The 23,103-nt window shown below is 39.5% G+C and overlaps 3 protein-coding genes across 3 annotated transcripts; 2 read left to right on the top strand and 1 right to left on the bottom strand.

Annotated features, from left to right (window-relative positions):
* Positions 1-8,671: 8,671 nt before the first annotated feature.
* On the top strand, positions 8,672-9,071 carry LOC133829372 (auxin-induced protein X10A-like). The gene has a single exon (XM_062259144.1). It carries the CDS (start codon positions 8,672-8,674, stop codon positions 8,975-8,977), a length of 306 nt encoding a protein of 101 aa, XP_062115128.1. The 3' UTR covers positions 8,978-9,071.
* Positions 9,072-20,006: 10,935 nt separating this feature from the next.
* Positions 20,007-21,188, top strand: LOC133831135 (protein SMALL AUXIN UP-REGULATED RNA 54-like). Its single transcript, XM_062261323.1, has one exon. It carries the CDS (start codon positions 20,709-20,711, stop codon positions 21,117-21,119), a length of 411 nt encoding a protein of 136 aa, XP_062117307.1. The 5' UTR covers positions 20,007-20,708; the 3' UTR covers positions 21,120-21,188.
* Positions 21,189-21,255: 67 nt separating this feature from the next.
* LOC133831134 (thylakoid lumenal 15.0 kDa protein 2, chloroplastic) lies at positions 21,256-22,870 on the bottom strand. Its single transcript, XM_062261322.1, has 6 exons — positions 22,618-22,870; positions 22,398-22,495; positions 22,236-22,326; positions 21,903-21,971; positions 21,698-21,807; positions 21,256-21,601 (listed from the first exon to the last, which is right to left on the bottom strand). Exons 1-6 carry the CDS (start codon positions 22,838-22,840, stop codon positions 21,509-21,511), a joined length of 684 nt encoding a protein of 227 aa, XP_062117306.1. The 5' UTR covers positions 22,841-22,870; the 3' UTR covers positions 21,256-21,508.
* Between the last annotated feature and the right edge of the window lie 233 nt (positions 22,871-23,103).

Raw genomic sequence — 23,103 nt, 5'->3', positions numbered from 1 at the left:
TGTCTTGGTTTTTTGAAATGCAAGAAAGTTTTCTGCTTTGGATCAAGAAACCTATGCATGTGATCTCAAGGAAAATTCAATATCACTATATCTATTTAAGGCAGCCCCACTGTCACAAATGCCACAACACAAAGCAGAGTTTTTCTAAAGGACAGTCCCATCCTATGGTTTATCAAGATTAGGTGAAAATGGGACTTAATACTTATCAAGAAAATTTATAACTGAAAATATGAATTTTAAAATATGAGAGTTTGATGACAGTAAAATCTGAGTTTGTCATTTGCAATTGTATTTTCTGCACTGATATGATATATTTACTATCTTGGTCTTGGTCTTGATTTTTCGGAATGCAAGATAAGTTTTTTGCTTTGGAGATTACATCCACATAGATTTAATTGGGAAATTTCACAAATAATATTTAATAATGCCGAAATTTCATAAATTTCACAAATAAGTTTTCTGTTGCTCAATATAGTTCGATTATAGTTCGATAGGTTTAGATTTTGTTGCTCGATTGTGCTCGATGACAACTCGATAAGGGTTCGATTGGACCCTAGAATATTTAGTGTAGTTGTTTTCTCGATATGTGCTTGAGAGGAGCTCGATAAGGTTCGATGAATGTTTTGGTTAGATTTTATGTTCGGTTTATGAAATGGTAGCTCAATACTAACTCGATAAGAGCTCGATTATGGGTTCGATTCTAACTCGATAAAGTTCGATGATAGCTCGATAAAGCTCAATAATGTTCTTTTTTCATGAATTTCTGAAAAAAAATGATAGTTTTCTTGACAATTTTAATGTTTTTTTTCCACACAGGTTCTATTGTCTACGTTTTTGTATCCTACTTGTCTACGTTTTTGTATCATACAATGGTGTTTGGGAATTACAAGGGAATAAGTGGATTTTCAAGGACCCTCAATGCATGGCGATACCGATGGAGGATACTGTAACGTACTTGTAACTTCTTGACATATTGCTCAAGGAACTTAAAGTTGATAAACCGATGTATGGGTTGAAATCGGAGGTTCCTTACACATGCAGTGACCAACCGTTTACACCCGTTCATGTTGAAGGTGATCTTGGTGTCCGTGCATTCTTAGGAGTAACATCTAAAGAAAGGTTTGCCTGTGTGTCACTCTTGTTAAAAAGATTGTCATTGCAGACCCATATTCCACTCCTGGACCTGAGGGAGCAGCCAGTACTTTAGGATATCCTATTGGTGACCTGAGGGACAACTAGTATGAGTATAACCCCTATGTGAATGACGATTTAGTAGCTGAACATAATGAGAATTTGGGATACAATTCAGTGAATGACGATCCAGTAGCTGAACATTTGCAAGTAGAACAAGCATAAGAACAACCAATACGTCATATTGCATGGGCGAACCCACCAAGTCAAGGATGTCAAACACCTGGCACCAGCTCTAGTCGCCCTGGTGGAACAGAATATAATTATAAAGGGAACATTCCAATATGTTCAATAGAAGATCACAGAAAATGGAGTGTTCCCATGTTTACAAAAGAAGATATCATGGCTTCTAGTCGTTCTGAATCACCCTCATTCGGTGTAGCGTTGGGGGAATTACATCTTGGGAAGACTTTTGAGAACAAGATGGAATTGAAAACCAAAGCGGCTTTCTTCGCAATGAAGAATAATTTTGAGTTTGTAGTTAAGAAGTCTGGTACTGATGTGTTGTATATCATCTGCAAGGATCCTGATTGTAGTTGGAGAATAAGAGGGAAATAAGTAGCGCAATCGGAGATGCTTGAGATCACTGTTTATAATAGTGTACATATTTGCTCACTAGAATTGCGACAAAAAGACCACCGTCAAGCAGCACTAGCTACTGATGGCACTAGCTACTGATGGCACTAGCTACCCACTAGACAGCATAAAGGAAGATATGAAGAATAATTTGGGGATCAATATGAGTTATATGAAGGCTTGGAGATGTAGAGAGAATGCACTTGGTTATGTCATGGGGACACCTGAAGAATCATACTCCAAGTTACTTTTTTACTTGTACATGCTGTAGCAAAAGAATCCAGGTACAATAACTGATTTTGTCATAGATGACGGTCACTTTCTTTACTGTTTCTTCTCACTCGGAGTTTGTAGAATGGGATTTACATCATGTCGTCCTGTTATATGTGTGGACGACACTTTCTTGAAGTGAAGGTATGCTGGCCACATGTTGTGTGCTATCGCATTGGATGCGAATGACCACATTTATCCAACTGCGTTCGCGATTGTTAACAGTGAGAATCATGCTTCTTGGAAATATTTCATGATGAAATTGAAGGAAGCTATTGGAGTTATTGATAATTTGTCTTTTGTATCAGACATGCATGCTAGCATTATTCATGCTCTTGAGTTGGTCTTCCCTGGTTCTTAGCACGGCGCATGCTACCATCACATAAATATGAATGTAATCGTTAAGTTCAAGATCGATCACTGTCACAAGGAGATGTGGAATGCGGCATATGCATTTTGGAAGTCAAAATTTCACAGGTTCTTTAACAATATAAAGCAAATGGATCCTGCCATTGCTCAATATCTCAAGGGTATTGGCTTCGATAAGTGGACTCGTGCTTACTTTCCTAGGAATCGATACAATGTAATGCCAAGCAACCGCGCTGAAAGTTTCAACAACAAAACCAGAGACGCAAGAACCTTCCCAGTCACTACTTTTGTGGAATTCATTCGTTTCACAATTCAGTCATGGTTTGCCACGCATCGTGAGGAGGTAGAGAAGTGCACATCCAAATTAGCAACAATATATGAGAAAGATGTCCCAGGCATTGCGGATGATGCAAGGTACTTGAAAGTCCATCCTCTTGGGCAGTTTGAATTTCATGTGGTAGACTTAGAAGGTGATGGTGAGGTGAATTTGATGACCAAATCATACTCCTGTGGCCAGTTTCAAATAATGGGTTACCCTTGTGTTCATGGTGTAGCTGCGACCATCTTGCGCGGTGTCAACATTTACTCACTGTGTTCACCATATTACACTACTGAGATGTGGATGGAGTCTTACAAAGAAACAATTTACCCAACTGGCAACAAGGATGATTGGGAAGTTCCCGAAAACATAGATAAAATGCAAGTTGGGGTTCCCGTTGAAAAACAACCAGTTGGTCGACCGAAGAAGAATAAGGTGGGAAGAAAGAAGAAAAACCGCTACCCATCGAGTGGCGAAATCATTCGCAAAGAGCGCAAGTGTAGCATGTGTGGTGGTCTTGGCCACAACAGGGCTACATGCAAAGCTAGGCTATAAACTCTTTTTTCCCATTTGGACTTGTTGTATTAATAACCTAGCTTGTTTTCCCTTCTTCTTTATTTGATTTTTCTTAAAATTTATGTTAAGCCTGATGTAAATTCGATATGAACTCGATAATATGTATGTTAGCTTCTAAATTGACTTCAAATCGTAGCTCAATAATGGTTCGATAATAGCTCGATTTAACTCGATAGTAGTTCGATAACGGTTCAATATGACTTGATATTAATTCGATAACAACTATATAATGGATATGAAAATGATATTGTTCGATTGAAGCTCGATATCAGTTCGATAACAGCTATATAATGGATATGAAAATGATATTGCTCGATTGAAGCTTGATATAACTCAATAGTAATTCAATAATGGTTCGATATGACTCGATATTAGTTCGATAACATCTACATAATGGATATGAAAATGATATTGCTCAATAACAATTCGATATAGCTTGATATTAGCTCGATAACAGCCCATGAAAGTTATAAAAAAATGTGAACAAAAAACTGTACATGTAAAGACCCTGTATATATACAATTATCAATGTAACAAATTTTGATACCACAAGTCTGTGGTCCACTTGTTCCTGAACACCTTCATATTTTCATCGCAGATAGTTTCCAATGGAAGACCGACCATTAGATGCTCAATATGCTTGACAGCATACACACCATAATCCCCACTATAAAAAAAAAGTAAACATTAAGTGTACATTACTATAATTTTAGTTAGAAACAAATTTAGTATGAAGATGATGTTTGTTACTTTCTCTTTGACTGAGTGAGCTCGTGTTTCTGTTTGCGACGCCATGTGAACTGATGCGACCTCTTTCCTGTTGATAGAATCATCAACATCAAGCTATCAGTAAACAGTTTACTCTGTATTAACAGAGAAGGAAGCAAAAAGCACCATGGATTCATAATTTCCTCCAGCTTGCGTCACTAATCACTGAGTTGTCCGAATCGTAAACAGTGATGGTCCAACTAGAAATGGAAGCCTTAATGGCAAACCAATGTTGTTGTCCATAGCTCTGGCACCAATATACATCCTCAACTCCTCCCCAAGATGCCAGAAACTGCTACTCGATGCTGGTCAACATGGACATAACGTCAGAATCCCACGTATACTTTGTTTTGTTGGCAATTTTCTTGTACTGATCATATTGGGCAAGTATCACTTGTGAGAAATACATGTTCATCACAACTGCATTTTGTCGATATATATTGGGAAAATACTTGCGACGCATACAAAACATGTGTTCTGCCGCATCAATATGCTACAAAGAGAGTACGATATAAAAATTTAGCAAAGACCATCATAAATTGCTACTGTCGAGCTCCATCAATCTCACATCAAACTACTATCGAGCTACATTGAGCTAATCTCAAACAGTAAATAACAACCCTAATTTAACATCCGTATCGAACTACTATCGAGCTCCATCGAGCTCACATCAAACTAATCTCAAACAGTAAACAACAACCCTAATTTAACATCCGTATCGAACTCCATCGAGCTCACATCGAGCTAATCTCCAACAGTAAACAACAACCCTGTTTTAACACTCATATCGAACTACTATCAAGTTCCATCGAGCTAATATCAAACATTAAACAACAAACTTTAACACCCATATCGAACTACTATCGAGCTCTATCGATCTCATATTGAGCTAATCTCAAACAGTAAACAACAACCATAATTTAACACCCATATCAATCTACTATCGAGCTCCATCGAGTTCATATCGATCATGGAAACCCCCATCAAGCTCCTATATAAAGCTCATATCGAGCTATCATCGAGCTCATATCGAGTCAATAAAAATAGAACTTGTAAAATTAAAAACAAAACATGATTTCTACCACTATCGAGTCATTAAGTATAAATGACTTACCCCATCATTGAGCCACGACTGGGGTGTCTTCCACGTCAGAACCCACGCTGGACCGTGATTCCCAGTCTTTACATCCCTCGGGGTCTTGTTGGGGATGTCTTCAAGCAACCACTTGCACATTGTCCTATACTGTTTGCGATCTGGCTTCTTGAGAGGGTCCATCACCTGTGTAGCCTCCTCTTCTGGTACAGCTACATCAGTGCAAGGTCTTTTCCTCGTGGGATCAGTGTAGTCCTCAAACCAATTTGGCTTGCGTCTTTGGCGTCTAGTCCTCTGAAATCGAACCCCAGCAACATCCTCAGGGTTGACAATAACGACTCCCGGAGTCCCAGCATCAGGTGTCACAATGATGGTAGGAGGCATAGTTGGATCATCAACATAGTCCAGAGGAAAATCCAATGACTCTGAGTCTGAATCTTAGTTGGAGCCCTTCGGTTTCTCCTTAATAAATGTCAGGATCTGACTGACTACGTCCAAGATCAATGACTGGTCCTTCAGGAGGGTCTCCTGTGGACCCTCGATTCTGTCAAACCACTCAATCAAGTTAGCGAGCTTAGGGGCTGAGGCTGAGGCTGGTGTTGGGGTTGAGGCTAAGGCTGGGGCTGATGTTGGGGCGAAGGTTGAGGCTAGGGTTGAGGCTGGGGCAGCAGGAGGGGTGAGACTTACAATCTCCTCCCCCGGGGCAGCATCATCAAATATCTTGGCTGCCTCGGCTGCTTGAGAAACTATCTTCGCGATTTTCTCAAAAGTCACATCCTCCTCCTTATCAGCCTCCAAGGGATCCTGGCCAAGCCCAGGATAACGGGGAAGATCTCCTTCTGTCAAAGACAAATAATAGTCTTTTTCTGCTGGTTGAGGCTTCAACATCGGAAGGACAATCAACTGCAAAGAACATAAAATATTTTGTTAACTGAAATAATGATAAAAGATAAGCATATAGATAAAAAAAAATTATTTAATGTCAATCAAATATAACTTACATTCTTCTTCGATAACATCAGTGAGATGACGGACTTGGTGAAATCCTTGTTCCTCCGATGCGACCAACTAAGCATCATCGGGACCATGTTTCCCGAGCTCACAACAAACTCCGTCGCAAGCTGCTGGATAGCCTCATATGCCCAGTACTGTACGGCCAGGGCATAACCATACATACTGTACTTTGACTCTTGCTGCACCTTGGCATCCTTCTTGGCATCATAGTTGGCCTTTTTTTTCACCATGTCCTTCTAACAAGACTGCAATAGCCTCCTATAAGAGTACTTCCCCCATGGATAGCTGAAGAAGTACTCTACGTTCTCAACAATTTTCAGAATATCTCGCCATATGTGCAACTTTCCCTCTATGGCATTCATAACTCCCTCAACCAACAAACATAGACCAAGCTTGTACACATCTTCCACAACAGTACAAGTCTTGAAAGCATGGTCCACCTGTGAGAGCTTTACTTTCTCAGCATCGTTGCAATACTCCTTTATCAACCGGTCGCTGAGATTACGCTCTTCCAACTCTTTTGGTGACGGGAAGGTCCTAAAATTCAACCCCGTCACCAGGGCAAACTCTCCCATGCCGAATCTACAAGATTTCAACCCCAAGAAGAAATACACGTCATCTTCGTTGTTGCTGGCGATTTTCCTCAACAACAACTGATGCACCAAGACTCCGGAGAAATTAAACTCCAAAGCCAAAAAGAACTGCTTGAAAGAGGATTCCTTAGTCCTTTCAAGCAGTCCGAGCTCCACGAACCTAGTCTTAATGTGATTTAAAGTGCTACTACCCCGACATGTCACTCGACCAGGAAAGTGATCACTGAACGAAACAAGCAACTTAGACATCTACAACAACATATGGAAAAAAATTGGTAAGAAAACATAATGTTAAACAAAATCAGGAAACTGAAATAAGTTGTCATCGAGCTCTATCGAGCTGCAACATACCCTATCGAGAAACTATAGAGCTTATCGAGCAATATCAACAACCTAAATCTATAGAGACTATCGAGCCAGTGTCGAGCCTATCGAGCTAAGCAAAATCTGTCTACATAAATAACCATCGAGCCTAATATCGAACCTATCAAGCCCTTTTAATCAAATACCACAGATCCATCGAGCCTACTGTCGAACCTATCGAGCCCTTTTAATCTAATGTCACAGATCCATCGAGCCTACTGTCAAACTATTATCGAACCTATCAAGCCATTTTAACATAATACCACAGATCCATTGAGCTCTTATCAATCCACCATCGAACCATTCAAACTACCCTATCGAGCCTACTATCGAACCATAATCGAGCCTATCGAGCTAGTTTCATATATTTCCATAGATAACATCGAGCTTTTATCGAACCTTCATCGAACCTATCGAGCTACTGGTTCAAACCCAGAAAAAACCACAGAAAAACCTAGACCTAAGAACTACCATACCTATTCCACACCACAAGATTCAAAGGGATCAAAACAACAACAATAATCACGAGGGTTCAAGAATATACCTTAATGAGAATATGGGTTCGACCGGTTCGACGACGTGGGTTTCGAGCCTTGTTGTCGCTGTTGGCTCGATAGGTTCGACGATAGTTCTAGGTGGCCGACTTCGGAGAAGAGAAAGAGAGAGGGTGAGATCGACAGGTTCCCTTTGCTTTTGGGGTTTCCTTCTATTTGGGTTTGGGTTTCAGGGATTAAGAGTCTGAAGTAGATAGAGAGAGTGTGAGAGAGTTTGTGTGGGAAAAAATTTGAGTGGAAAAAAATGAGAGGGATATTTTTGGTACTTGGTGAAAGTTTAGCACCAATTTGAAAAATTAATTAGTGCTGGTATTATTTAGTAATTATACACACTATTATGCATAAATAGTGGAATTTCCCATTTAATTTAAGAAACATGTGCACGTGATCTAAAGGACCATTCAAGCAGAAATATTTGAAAGGACTCAAGTCCCATCCTTTGAAACTTCCCAATATTTATGGTTTATTAAGATCAGGTGAAAGATAGTTATAAAAAATGGAACTTATTGTTGAAAATATGAATTTTAATATTTTGGAATTTCGTTATGTGGACACTTGAATGTGATTCTTTGACACAAGGCACTTATATAATCCACATGACTGACATTACCATCAACAGCTAGCTTAGACCGTGTAATGAGATATGAAATAGTTGCAAGGAAACAACTTTTCACTGGCAATGTTTATTTGAACCCGTCATTGCAAGTGTAGGAAATGGTACATCAAAACAACTTGCCTAGAGCCTTCGACTCAGAATGAGTTAAATTGATTATTAACGAAACCCCACATGGAAAATGGCCCTACCTCATCTTCCGTTTAGAAATAGGATCACATCTCCAATCTGTTTTCATGCACTAAGCTCTTCTTATATATACATTATATAAATGTACAATTCTTCCAGCAGAAAACCAAAAGTTCGAAAGAAAAAAAGAGGAGAAAAAGGGATCTTTTATTTATTTAATGTTTTTTTGTATTCATTTTGAGCATGGCCAAGGCTTTTAACTATAGGGGAACAAGGAAGGGAAGCCTTGGAATTCTTAGGTTTATAGTGGGAAAGCTTCAGACAAGTCTTTTGTCCAAAGGAGTGAAACAAGGCCATTTTGTTGTAATTGCCACTGAAGGTTGGAAGCCAAAGAGGTTTGTTATTGAACTTGGTTATCTCAATAATCCTGAGTTCTTGAAGTTGCTAAAGCAAGCCGAAGAAGAGTTCGGGTTTTCGCATGAGGGAGCTCTCGCCATTCCTTGTAGACCGGATGACTTGCAAAGAATCCTGGAAATGAGAAAGCTCTGAAAGAGTGTTGTTTTACTACTTGCTAGCTAGCTAGACTAATAAGGAAGAGAAGATGTAACGTTAAAGAGCATTGCAAGAATGAAAAGTACTGCATTGCAGTGTTCATGTCTCTTATTACTATACATATATATACATGTGTTTGTGTGCACGTTTTGTCTCTGGTGTTGTTCACTGACATCTTTAAACTTTGGCCAAATCTTATGGCCTGACATATGAAAACTTCCAAGAATTCTATAATCTGTAACTATACCAAGTGGCATTAGTGGTGTGAAACATGTAAGAAGAATTAGTGCGTGTGCGTGCGAAAGTGTTAAAAAATAATGGATGGAACTTTGCACAGAAAATTCTTTGATCATTCATCAATATTTTCAGAAATCACTGACAGTAAATTTTGCTTGGTAAAATGAGATAGTAGCACATCAAAACTAGCTCAATCTCCCTAGACAAATGATCATTGGAATTTGGAGTTGGGAGATGGGCAAAGCTATTGAGCCATCAATATTAATGGTTTCTAGTCTCCATCACCAAAGGTAGATAAGGGAAATTTCAAAAGCGCAGCTAACGATGAAAAAATGCAGCACGTGAAAATGCCTCCCATCCTAAATTTCATACTCATTGATGTCATCATGCAACTCATTGAAAATAAAACAATACTTCTTTTTGTATTTTATTTTTAAATTAGTAAATATTGAATATTACAACTTGTATTCTATTAGAAGAGACAGGATATGCATCATTTAGCTCTTCGAACTACCCTTTTATGTCAAGGAAAACAATATTTATTTATGGTTGCCAAAACTATACCATTTCTTAATTTAGACTTTTATTAAACCTATGGCCTCCTCAAGTTAAGTTTTTAGGGAAATGATGTTTTTGTAATATCTCAGCTCAAAGAAGCTGGTAGTGCAGAGGCGTTTCATTTATATTCAGAGGAACAATACAGAGCAAAAACAGAGGCCAATGTCATGTTCACAGATGGCATAACTAACAAGAGAATATTCTAGAGGAGAGAATCACAATAGTACAGCAATCATAACAAAATTATAACGGAAAGATGCTCTTGGGATTGCCTCATTCACAGCTATCATTGTCCAGGTATTTGGTGTCGTGCACACTGTCATTAGTGCTATCATTAGCATTGTGATTAACTTTCTTAACTCCACCCCTCAAATGAAATGGTGAGGAGACAACATTGAGTTTGGCGATGAGAAACTGAAACCTGGTAGGAGACAGACCTTTTGTTAAACAATCTGCTATCTGATCATGTGACGGAATATATCGAATCTCAAGTTGCTTCTGCAGAATCTTATCTCGCACAAAGTGAACATCAAGTTCGATGTGTTTCGTTCGTGCATGATAAACAGGGTTGCTGGCCAGTGCACTAGCACTTAAGTTATCGCACCAGATAACTGGAATTCTTGGCATTTTGAATCTCATTTCAGAGAGTAAACTTTGTAACCAGGCTAACTCAGCTGCTAGATGTGCTAGTGCTCTGTACTCTGACTCGGTACTGGATCGTGCTACCACAGTTTGCTTTTTGGAAGACCAGGAAATCAGAGAGTCACCAAAGTAAACACAGTATCCTCCAACAGATTTACGATCGTCTGGACAGCAAGCCCAATCAGCGTCAAAGTAACCAATTAGTGAGAGTCTGTCACTCGGAGCAATGTGAAGTCCATGGTGGATAGTACCTTTTAGGTATCTAAGAACACGTTTAGCAGCTCCCCAGTGAACATCAGTAGGCTGTTTTAGAAATTGGCTGAGTTTATTAACAGCGAACGATATGTCCGGCCTTGTGTGACTTAAGTACTGCAGTGCTCCAATGATACTCCTGTACATAGTTGGTTGAGTCAAGGGTGTCCCATCATGCAGGGATAAAGGCTTGCCTGCTGTCATCGGTGTGATGCAAGGTTTTGTGTTCTCCATGTTAGCCTTTTGAAGTAATTTAGCAATGTACTTCCCTTGAGATAGATAAATTCCTGTGCTGTCTCGGAAAACTTCGATTCCCAGGAAGTAATTAAGGGCTCCAAGATCCTTCAGAGAGAAGGTTGAATTTAGTTTGCCGATGAAGTGATTAAGTTCCTTGGAGTTGCTGCCAGTAACTATAATGTCATCGACATATACCAGTACCATAATTACGAACTTTGTATGTTTGTACAGAAAGAAGGAGGAATCGGCCTTGGAGTTTTTGAATTTCCATTCGATCAAAGTATTTTTAAGTTGTTCGTACCAGGCTCGAGGAGCCTGTTTCAAGCCGTATAACGACTTGTTCAGTTTGCAAACATAGTGAGGAAATTGTGGGTCTTCATAACCAGGGGGTTGTGACATGAATACATCCTCATCAAGTACACCATTAAGGAAGGCGTTATTGATGTCGATTTGTCTCACTTCCCATTCAAAAGCTACTGCTAGAGTAAGTACAACCCGTACTGTTGAGGCCTTAACTACCGGGCTGAACGTCTCCCCAAAATCAACTCCGGGCCGTTGATGAAAACCTTTGGCGACGAGTCTTGCTTTGAATCGTTGAAAAGACCCGTCTGAATTGTATTTGAGTTTATGAATCCATTTGCATCCCACGACATTGCAGTGAGGAGGAGGAGGTACAAGTATCCATGTCTTGTTCTTTTTTAAGGCATACATTTCATCATCCATGGCCTTTGACCACCTCGTGTGTTGAAGAGCAGCAGCAACAGAAAGTGGTTCATGAGTATCTAGAGAAAAGGTGGAATGGCCAAGGTAGGTCTTTGGTTTGAAGATCCCTGCTTTGCCACGGGTAATCATGGGATGAGTAGCTTGTTTAGGTTCAGTTGCAACTAGACTTGCTTCAGGAGAGATATCTGCTGGACTAACAATTGGAGCTTCCAAACTGAAATCATTAGTTATGTATGGAATGGGAGAACCAGCAGAGTAAGAAGGAGAACTTACTGATTGTTGTGATTGAGATGCAGGAGAAGATGGTACTGCATTGTCATGCGATTGGGGATCAGGTGTACCTGTTGTAGAAGACACATTAAATGGCAAGGTGAACTAGGCATGGGGGGTATTCATTGTCACATATTGTTCAGCTTGATAGTTGTTTAGGAAGCCATGATGAAAAGGGAACTCTAGTTCATTAAAAATAACATGCCTGGATATGTATATTCGACCATGGGGGCTAAGGCATTTATAGCCTTTGTGAGCTTCACTGTATCCGAGGTTCACACATTTAATCGAATGAAGCTGAAATTTGTGGGTCTGAGAAGGGCGAATACAGGGAAAACAGGCTGATCCGAAGATTTTCAGGAAGTTATAGTCTGGAGTTTTGGAGTAGAGAGTCTCAAAAGGTGATTTACCTCTCAAAACAGTAGTTGGAAGCCTATTGATGAGATACACGGCTGTTTGAAACGCATCAGACCAAAATTTAAGTGGCATTTGGGCCTGTGCAAGTAATGTGAGGCCGGTTTCGACAATGTGTCTGTGTTTACGTTCGGCACGACCGTTTTGTTCAGATGTGTGTGGACATGAGTGATTAAAGAGGATGCCACAATCAGTGACAAGTTGAGTAAAGGCTTGATACTCTCCACCCCAATCAGTCCTAAGTTGTTTAATTTTTCTGTCAAATTGATTTTCAGCTAGCTTTTTGAATTGTATAAATGCTGGAAGTGCATCAGATTTTTGTTTTAGTGGAAATAGCCAAGTATAGCGACTATAGTCATCTAAAAAATGAATGTAATATCTGAAATTGGTGTGTGAAGCTATGGGTGCAGGACCCCATAGATCTGTATGCACAACATCTAAAACATGGCTAGCTTGATTAGTGGAAGATTTAAAAGGCAGTACGTGAGATTTGCCAAATTGACATGCATCACAAAAGTGCAACTCTTCATTAACAGAAAGGTGTACATTAGACAACTTAAGGACTTGATTTAACACATTACGAGAAGGATGACCTAGGCGTCTATGCCAGGTATCTCTTAGGGAAATTGAAAAGGGACTACTGGTTTGGGAACCGGACTGAGTGGTGATTGCAGAAAAAGGTGTGGTTGGGGTAGATGTGTTGATTCCTGATCCAAGTTGATAGAGCCCATCTTTATGTGTGCCGTGCAGTACCACCTTCCCTGTTGGCTGCTCCTTCACACAACAAAAAGTAGGAAAGAATTCAATGGAAACATTGTTATCATTGGTTAATTTAGATACACTGACAAGGTTTTTGGTAATACTTGGTACATGAAGTAAATCATTTAGAACTAAGGGTTTTTCATCTGGTGTATGTACAAAACCTGTACCAATGTGTTTAATTAGTAACTTACTACCATCACCAATCATCATGCTCTCCTTACCACCATATTCGGTTTTGTTGTTCATCTTGTCGGTCTCAGCAGTGAGATGATTTGTAGCTCCACTGTCAGCGTACCAGCTATCATCTTGCAAGGTCTGAGGCGAAGCAATCAGGGCTGTCATTTGATTTGGCTTGTCTGGACTTGGATTCGATTCAGGTGGGTGTCCCATGAAAGACTCATCATACCGATTGTAGCAGATAGCTGCACTGTGGCCATACTTCCCACATACCTGACAGGTAGGCCTTGAGCTAGAACCTCTGCCACCCCGTCCTCGGCCTCGATAGTTGCTGTTACCACCTCTATTTCCGTGAGGTGTGTACTGTCCATGAGGTGAATAACTGCCATGAGAAGAGGAACCTCTAGCTACTCCAATGTTGCCTGCATTACGGTGGTGGAAACCTCCTTGTGCACCAGGGCTGAAAGGCCTTTGAGCAAGACTAGCTGAAGGATTGAGAATCTTGCTTGAGGGAGACAGAGCTCCAAGTCGCTCTAGCTTGCTGTCAAAGCTTAGGAGAGTGCTCTGAAGTTCTTGCCAGGTCACGTCTTCCCGAGATTCAAGAGGGATAACGATAGAGAGGTACTTAATGTCGAGGCCTGAGAGTACATTCCCTCTGAGCAGTTTTTCTGGATATGGCTCTCCGGTAATAGCCAAGGTATCTGCCCAAGTACGTTTTTCTTTGAGATATTCTGTCATAGTTTTGGAGCCTTTCCTCACTGTTTGGAGTTTTGTTCTCAACTCATCCATATTGGCTCGAGAATGAGCACCATATAACTCTTCAAGTGCTGTCCACAAGGCAGCAGCTGTTTGGCATCCCATGACTTCCGATGCAATGCCTTCGGTCATAGAACCATATAACCAACCCATTATTAGTTGGTCATGAACGATCCAGGTTTCATACGCTGGATTATGGAGCAGATCTGAAACTGTTTCACCCTTTTCATTTGTTGTTTCATCTGGAACAAATTCTGGTGGACATATTCGCTGCCCATTGAGATAGCCTTCCAACCGGTGACCGCGTATGATGGTGAACACCATGGTCTTCCATAGCGGAAAGTTGTGTCGATCCAACTTCAGAGAGAACGGTTGGCTAAGTGTGTTGCTGAAGAGGGTTGTTGAAGGTGCAGAGACAGCAGCCATTGGTGAGCTTCCTTGTGGAGCTTCTAAACCAGCTCTTGCTGGTGGAGCTTGAGAGGTCTGACTCTGATTGGTCGACATTGGCGAGTGCCTATTGTGCTCTGATACCAAGTTAAGTTTTTAGGGAAATGATGTTTTTGTAATATCTCAGCTCAAAGAAGCTGGTAGTGCAGAGGCATTTCATTTATATTCAGAGGAACAATACAGAGCAAAAACAGAGGCCAATGTCATGTTGACAGATGGCATAACTAACAAGAGAATATTCTAGAGGAGAGAATCACAATAGTACAGCAATCATAACAAAATTATAACGGAAAGATGCTCTTGGGATTGCCTCATTCACAGCTGTCATTGTCCAGGTATTTGGTGTCGTGCACACTGTCATTAGTGCTATCATTAGCACTGTGATTAACTTTCTTAACTCCTCAGTCAACATGTTATTAAACCATTAATGTCTCTTATATTTTTTACTTAGAAGTTGCTAAACAAGAACAATTAGATTGACCATGTACTTGAGACTTGACTAAAATCTTAATGACCGACTTTTGATTGACTAGTCAAACTAGAAGAAAAAAAAAACTTGATGATAGTGAAGAGTTATATGAGGTTGTCGTCTTTAGTTCTAGTACTCGTATTTTTTACTAACCGATCTACTAAAACCTCTGTGTTAGAGATTGTATATAGTTAGGCTGATATAATTCTGTTATGAGTTTTGTAGAGTTTGTTAGCCTTTCTGTTTAGTTTGTACAGCTGTAATTACTTACTTAGCTTAGACTATTTATACTGGTTTGTACAGAACTATTCAAATGAATGAAAATCATTTTTCATCACATTCAGATTCTTAATATGGTATCAAAGCCACTCCACTGAGAGTTTCTCTGTTAGGGTTTCCTCTTCTGATTGTTCTTCGTTCTTGGTTTCTCCTCTCCGATTGTATTCCTCGGCAATGGCTACTACTCCGGCCGCCAATGTTTCATCTTCTTCTGGTTCTTCCTTGTTTACTCCGGTCACATTTTCTCATAAGATCTCTGTTAAGCTGGATCCGAATAATTTCTTGCTCTGGCGACCACAAGTTTTGTCTACGATCAAAGGCCACCAGCTTCAAGATTACATCTCTGAAGATGTGTCTCCACCGCCGAAATTTCTTTCTGAAGCAGATCAGATTGCCAAGAACATTAATCCTGCCTTCGTTCAGTGGGATCAGTAGGATAATCTTCTCTACTCTTGGCTTCTCTCCTCTATGACGGAAGGGATGCTCACTCGAGTTGTTGGATCGGATACCTCGGCAAAAGTCTGGAAAGTTTTGGAAGTGTATTTTGCTACTCAAACTTCTGCCAAAATTGATCAGTTCACCACTCAGCTCTCTCAAATCAAGAAAGGATCTCTTACTCTTGATGACTGTCTCCTCAAGATCAAAGCTCTTGTCGATAAGCTCGGATCTGTTGGCCACGTTGTTTCTGTCAAAGATCATATAGCTGCAATCTTTAAAGGTTTACCGTCTGATTACAATACCTTCATTGTTTCTGTGAACTCACGCACAGAGAAGTATACAGTTGCCGATATTGAGTCTCTTCTCTTGTCTCAAGAACATCGATTGGAATCTCAAATCCAAGATCTGGATTCTGCCTCTGCAAACATTTCTCATCACCGATATAACAAGTCTACTAGAGTTAATTTCTCTCCTTTTTCTGGTACTAAACCAAATCTTGCTGCTGGTGGCACTCTTTCTCATCCGCCTCGTGGTGCATCCAACTCTGGTTATGGACGCTTGTTCTGGAATCCGTATGCCACTGGAGGTCGTGGACCAATGTCTCACAATGGTAGCAACTTTACTGGCAGGCCTACAACTAATCCAAGCAGCTTCAATAATACTTCATCTGTTAATTCTACTGGTCGTCCTGTCTGCCAACTATGTGCCAGACCAGGTCATGTTTCCTCCAAGTGCTATCAGCGTTACAATCCAGATTTTCCAGGAGTGGGAGCAGGCACCATTGCTCGACTCTCAGCTCACGTAGCTACTGTAGATTCAGTAAATGACATGGCTTGGTATCTGGACTCTGGTGCTACTAGTCATTGTACTTCGGATGCCAATAATCTAATGAAGAAGACTGAGTATTTTGGCTCGGATCAGATTCATGTGGGTGATGGTGCTGGTTTATCCATCCAAAATGTTGGTGAGTCCACTTTCAAATCTCCTCTCTCATCTAGATACCTTGTCCTAGATCGTTTACTCCATGTTCCTCAAATAACTAAAAATCTACTAAGCGTTTCCCAATTTACTAAGGACAATCATGTTTACTTTGAATTCTATCCTGATTTTTGTCTTGTCAAAGATCAGGTTTCCAAGGAAGTTCTGATGAAGGGCACTGTTAGACAAGGACTCTATGTCTTCCACCCTTCCTCCATCCGTCTCCTCCGTCCATCTTCATCAGAGTCTCCATCTTCTTTAGCTTGTTCTCAATCTGTCAATAATTCTTGTTTGAGCACTTGTACTGCTTCAAGTTGTACTTCTTTTAGTTTGTGGCACAGTAGGTTAGGTCATCCTGCTGCCAAAACTGTTCAAAGAATTATGTCACAATGTAATATTTTTCCTAGTAGTAAAACTTTCTCAGATTTTTGCACTGCCTGTTGCAAAGGAAAGATACACAAGTTTCCTTTTCCCAACTCTGATTCCAAATATGACCAGCCCCTCCAATTAATCCACTCTGATTTGTGGGGTCCCTCACCCATGGTTTCCTTTAATGGTTACAAATATTATGTTCATTTTGTTGATTCTTACCTAGATATACATGGGAATAAATCTGAAGCTATGCAAACTTTCATAAATTTTCGCACTCAAGTAGAAAAAGAGTTTGTGTGTCCTATAAAAGCTATTCAAACAGATTGGGGGGTGAGTATAGAGCCATGGAAAATTACTTACATGAGAATGGCATTCACCATAGGGTACCTTGTTCCACCACTCATGAACAAAATGGCTTAGCTGAGCGTAAACATAGGCATCTCATAGAGACTGCTTTGACCTTACTTGCACATGCTTCATTGCCTCTAAAATTTTGGGATGAGGCTGTGAGAGCCTCGGCCTATCTCATAAACAGACTTCCTTCTCTTGTAATAGGCAACTCCACTCCTCTCAAGGTTCTTTTTAAAAAGGATCCTGATTACTCTCAGTTGAAGGTCTTTGGATGCTCTTGTTATCCAAACACTAGACCTTACAACAAACACAAGCTTGAGTTTCGGTCTACTGAGTGCACTTTTTTGGGGTATAGCTTAAAGTATAAAGGTTACAAGTGTTTGTCTCACTCGGGTCGTGTTTATATTTCTAGAGATGTAATTTTTGATGAGTTCTCTTTTCCTTATGCTACACTCTCAACTACCTCTAGTACTAGTACTTCCCCTTCTCACTCTCATACTCATGTCAATATCCCTCTCACATCAGGTTCTGTTTCTCCATCGTCCATTCCTCTCCACCCCACCACTACTTCCCTTCCCATGTCCGTCTCACCTCCCACCTCTTCACCATCACATACTCCATCCACCTCATCTTCTCCTCTCACCAATCAACCTTCTCTATCATCTTCTTCTCTTGCACCACAATATTCTGTCCAGCCTACCCTTCCTCTCAATACTACCTCCATTAATCCACCTACCAACACTCATAAGATGCTGACCCGAGCAAAAACTGGAGTCTATAAGCCGAAAGTTTTTATTGCCTCAAAAGACCCCCTTACAGTAAAAGATGCCATGTCCGATCCTTCTTGGCATTCTGCTATGCAAGATGAGTTTCAGGCCCTCATAAACAATGGTACATGGTCCCTTGCTTCATTACCTTCAGGCAGAAAACCAGTGGGTTGTAAGTGGGTCTTTAAGCTAAAGGAAAATCCTGATGGATCAATTCAAAAACACAAGGCGAGACTTGTTGCCAAAGGTTTTCACCAACAATATGGGACTGACTTCACTGAAACTTTTAGCCCTGTTGTGAAACCAACTACGGTAAGGGTAATACTTACTCTTGCTCTCTCCAAAGGTTGGCTTGTTAAACAATTGGATGTAAATAATACCTTCCTTAATGGCACACTCACTGAGGAGGTTTATATGCTTCAACCACCTGGTTTTGAAGATCTCGCTGCTCCTAATATGGTTTGCAAACTTCATAAAGCACTTTATGGGTTAAAACAAGCTCCAAGAGCTTGGTTTGAAAAGCTAAGGGCTGCCTTATTCTCTTTTGGTTTTAATTGTGCCAAATCTGAGTATTCTCTGTTCATTCGAATTACACATCATCATACTACTATTATTTTAGTCTACGTTGATGACATTTTGGTAACAGGGAATACTCCTTCAGTTATTGATGTTTTAGTTTCAGATTTGCACAAAGCTTTTGCTTTGAAAGACCTTGGAGACTTGAGCTATTTTCTCGGATTGCAGGTAACCAGAACCTCTACTGGTTTACATTTATCTCAGAAAAAATATCTTACTGACATCTTATGCCGAGCTAAGCTACAGTTTGCAAACTCTCTGCCTTCACCAATAACTGGTGGTGAGAAACTCTCAGCATCTGGGAGCGATCCTCTCCTTGATCCTCATGAGTATCGCAGTTTAGTTGGTGCATTACAGTATGCTACAATCACTAGACCGGAGATCACTTATGCAGTCAATAGAGTCTCTCAATTTATGCAGAAACCTCTTCAATCCCACTGGAAGACAGTCAAAAGGATTCTGCGTTACCTCAAAGGGACTCTAGATTTTGGTTTGCATATGAGGCAGGGTGCAGATATGAGGTTGACAGGTTATTGTGATGCTGACTGGGCATCTAACCCTGATGATAAGAGGTCTACCTCTGGGTTTTGTGTTTACCTTGGTCCCAATATAATTTCTTGGTCATCTAAAAAGCAAAGAACGGTGTCAAGGTCAAGCATTGAGGCTGAGTACAGAAGCCTTGCTGGGGTTACTGCAGAGATAACCTGGATTCAGTCCTTGTTGTCTGAAATTCAGCTCAAGTTGTCTCAGCCTCCTACTGTGTGGTGTGATAACCTTAGCACAGTCCTAATGTTAGCAAATCCGGTTCTTCATGCTAGGACAAAGCATATTGAACTGGATCTCTATTTTGTTCGTGAGAATGTAATCAATGGACAGCTGATTGTCAAGCATACACCTGCTCAGGATCAAATTGCTGATGTTCTAACTAAGGCCCTCTCCAGTTCTCGTTTTCTTCTGCTTAGAGACAAACTTAGAGTTGCTTCTCTATCCACTCTAAGTTTGAAGGGGAATGTTAGAGATTGTATATAGTTAGGCTGTTATAATTCTGTTATGAGTTTTGTAGAGTTTGTTAGCCTTTCTGATTAGTTTGTACAGCTGTAATTACTTACTTAGCTTAGACTATTTATACTGGTTTGTACAGAACTATTCAAATGAATGAAAATCATTTTTCATCACATTGAGATTCTTAATACTCTGAACAATTAACCAAAGGAAATTTTGCTCACTTCTCACCGACAATGTTAGAAATCTTAGTCAAAAGAGAGAGCTATCAATTATAAATGTACACAAGCTAAGTCCGACATACAAATTCTGACATTGTTCTCCCTTACCGGTCACCAAGTGCCGCAACCAATGGCTTTAGTGCAACTCCATGTACAAAATGGTTAAAAAATGAGCTCATAGTAGTACAATATTAGTATGCCAAAATATAAGCTGAAAGCATAATAAATCTGTTTATGATACTTATTATGTGGATGTATTCAAAGTTAGAAGTATTGAAAAAAAAAGGTAAATTAATTAAAAAAAAATTATTACTTAAGATACATAGATAAGATATAATTTGATTGCCCGTACATATACTATACCTTCCCAAAAAAAAAAAAAAAAAAAAAAAACTCAAGATACCGACCCATTCGTAGTTTCATTAATTATTCTTCTATCAAGAAAATAAATTAATTTAGCCAATCTTTTTATTCATTGAATTAAGAATGTTGCATAAAGATAACCGCGATTATATTTAGTTTTTACTTTTCACCACCAAATCACAACATTTGTGATCAGATTCCGCGTTAGAATCAGAATCAACAAAGACAAACAACACATCATTAAATGACATGTTGTGGCAACCACATGCAGTTAGCTCTTCAATGGCCCCTTTAAGAAATTTCCTCGTTGCTTCTGATATCTCTCCCATACTGGCCAATATAAACCAATCTCTGTCTTACCACAACACCAGAAGATAACGTCTTTAAGTTTTATTAAAAATCATAATAAGCAAGCACTTTGATTTACTCACTCTCCAATGTGTACCAGAAAGTACTACGGAGAAGAGGGAACCAAAGGGTTGCTTATGCTTCGCCTTTTCGTGGGAAGCCTCCAAAGGAGACTCTCTCTTTTAGCAGCAGCAACAGAAAGAGATGAGAGTGATCTTGATGAAGAACTGGAAGTGGCAACAACCGTGCCTGAGGATGTCAAGGAAGGGCATTTTGCAGTTTTGGCAGTAAACGGTGCTGAGAAAAAGAGGTTTGTTATTAAGCTGGACTACTTAACTATACCGGAGTTTCAAAGGTTACTTGAGCAAGCTGAGGAAGAATATGGTTTTGAACAAAGTGGAACTCTTGCAGTTCCTTGCAGACCTGAGGACCTTCAGAAAATTTTGAGAAGACATACCAGGGATAAGAGCAGCTTCTGTAAAGAAGACTACGCCTTCTAGCAACCTTACCATCATAGCGGGAAACTAGGCAACTGAACACATCTTGCTAATTCAAATATGTATTTCTAATCATTTTTTTTCACAATATCAATCAGACAATATAAAGAATGTTTCAAGAATTATGAGTATGGCTGTGTATTCGAATATTCGATGTAGTTTTCATTCATTATCATAACCCGTAAAACACATTGTTTGTCCCATAAAGAACTTCATTACATGTTTGTGTATTTACATCAAGTATCCGACTCAGAATTGTGGGGATCTACATAACCCACTTTCTCAAGACAGACTTAAAAGAATTTATTATATTTCGGAAAAACATGTGAGAAAATTGGCAAAGACCTGAAAATGAGAGAAAAGTCTTGTTTGGCCGGTTCCACTGTTTGTTATTATTTGACATCAGAGCAGTTTCTTGGGCCTACTGGCTCTTTCAAGCAACTAGATATTGCCATAACTGCTGCTTCAATTGATGCATCCTCACCCTGTTTCAACACATTTGGAAGTTTCATATTTCCAGCACATTACAAAGAGCTAAAATTTATATATCCAGACACAAAAGGGACTCTACTCTTCCCTACCTTCTCTTTCCAGTAGAATATAGTCCCATACTTGCCAGCCAAACGACTCCAAAAGCTTTGCGGTACATCTAAATCGACTGAAGCTCCCACATTAAAATTCAGTATATTTCCTAGTTAAGAAAGAATCCCATGAAATAAATCAACCATGGCAGAGTTAATTAAAAATCAAAAGTCACATTATAATAGAGCAAACCAAATCCTTTACCAAAGGTAGGGTCGGCAACAAAGACAATAGTTCTATCATCCACTTGCCAAAAATCTCTTATAGCCAATCCTGCAAGAAAAATCTAATTGGTTTTAACTTCCAAAAGGGTAATCAGAATTCAAAAGTAAAAAGATCAAATTCTTTCCAACTTCCAAAAGGGTCATCATCAGAATTGATCTAATTGGTTCCAACTTTCAAGAGGGTTATATTATAATTCAATCTACTTAGCTTCAACTTCCAAAAGGGTAATAAATTTTTTAAAAGATCTAATTGGTTCCAACAGAATTCACATAAAGAAACACAAAATCCTAAACCTAAAAACATAATCTCAACCTGGGGTATCAGGATAATTCTGGGCCAAAACTCTCAACTTGAATCCAGTATCCTTTTCAATATTTGAAATTTCTTGGGCAAGTCTCTTCTCCTGCACAAGAAAAGCACCATATTTCAGTTTTGTTATCTCTAAACCGGGGGGGAGAGAGAGATAGAGATTACCTGGCCATCAGAGAGGAAGCCAGCTACATCAATAACAGTAGTAAACTCTTTAGGAAGCAATTCAGGTTTGTTTACTCCAACTTTAGCCTCCACACATCCTACACCAAACGACATTAATGTATTAACTTTTGTTTTTAAGTCTAAACAAAACTAATCAACAAAGGTTTGAAACTCAATTTGTATTAAGCATTGATATGGAAGTACTAGTACTAGTACTTGCCTGGTACTGCAAGAGAAAAACCGAGTGTGAGAGCCCCTGAGAGGACCCAATTGAAGGACTTGGATTTGAAATATGTGAAGAAGGAAGTGGGTGATGTGGGTTTTGTTTGGGCTCGACAGAGATGAAACGATGCAATAGTAATAGGCAGTGCCAATGAAGGACGTGAGGTTCCTCTTCGGAGAGTGAGTGGGGAAGAACAAGGGAGATGTAGTGGATAAGTCATTCTCCTTCTGGATAGTCTTTGGCAAAGTGTCATAAAAAAATATATAAAATTCAAGTACCAATTCTTTTTTTGTTTTTAATAATAAAATTATTCTTCTTTGTAAAAAAATAAAAATAAATAAATATTATATATATACATATAAATATATGTTAGGAGAATTATTCTCTTAGCTAAACTTAAATATCTATATTAATTTTTTATTGTGTTTATAATATTTAATTGATTTTTCTAAATTATATGTATAAATAGGTTGAATCATAATT

Source organism: Humulus lupulus, chromosome 4, assembly GCF_963169125.1.
Source record: "Humulus lupulus chromosome 4, drHumLupu1.1, whole genome shotgun sequence".
Lineage (NCBI taxonomy): Eukaryota > Viridiplantae > Streptophyta > Magnoliopsida > Rosales > Cannabaceae > Humulus > Humulus lupulus.
Note: the sequence above shows the minus strand (reverse complement) of the source record. Positions and strands in the feature narration are given on the sequence as shown.

Coding starts and splice junctions, on each gene's coding strand:
- LOC133831134 (XM_062261322.1), bottom strand. CDS start 22,840: ATGACTTATCCACTACATCTCCCTTGTTCTTCCCCACTCACTCTCCGA. Junction 21,972..22,235: donor GAATTATCCTGATACCCCAG/GTTGAGATTATG, acceptor TTTTTCTTGCAG/GATTGGCTATAAGAGATTTT. Junction 21,808..21,902: donor TGTTGCCGACCCTACCTTTG/GTAAAGGATTTG, acceptor TTTCTTAACTAG/GAAATATACTGAATTTTAAT.
- LOC133829372 (XM_062259144.1), top strand. CDS start 8,672: ATGGCCAAGGCTTTTAACTATAGGGGAACAAGGAAGGGAAGCCTTGGA.
- LOC133831135 (XM_062261323.1), top strand. CDS start 20,709: ATGTGTACCAGAAAGTACTACGGAGAAGAGGGAACCAAAGGGTTGCTT.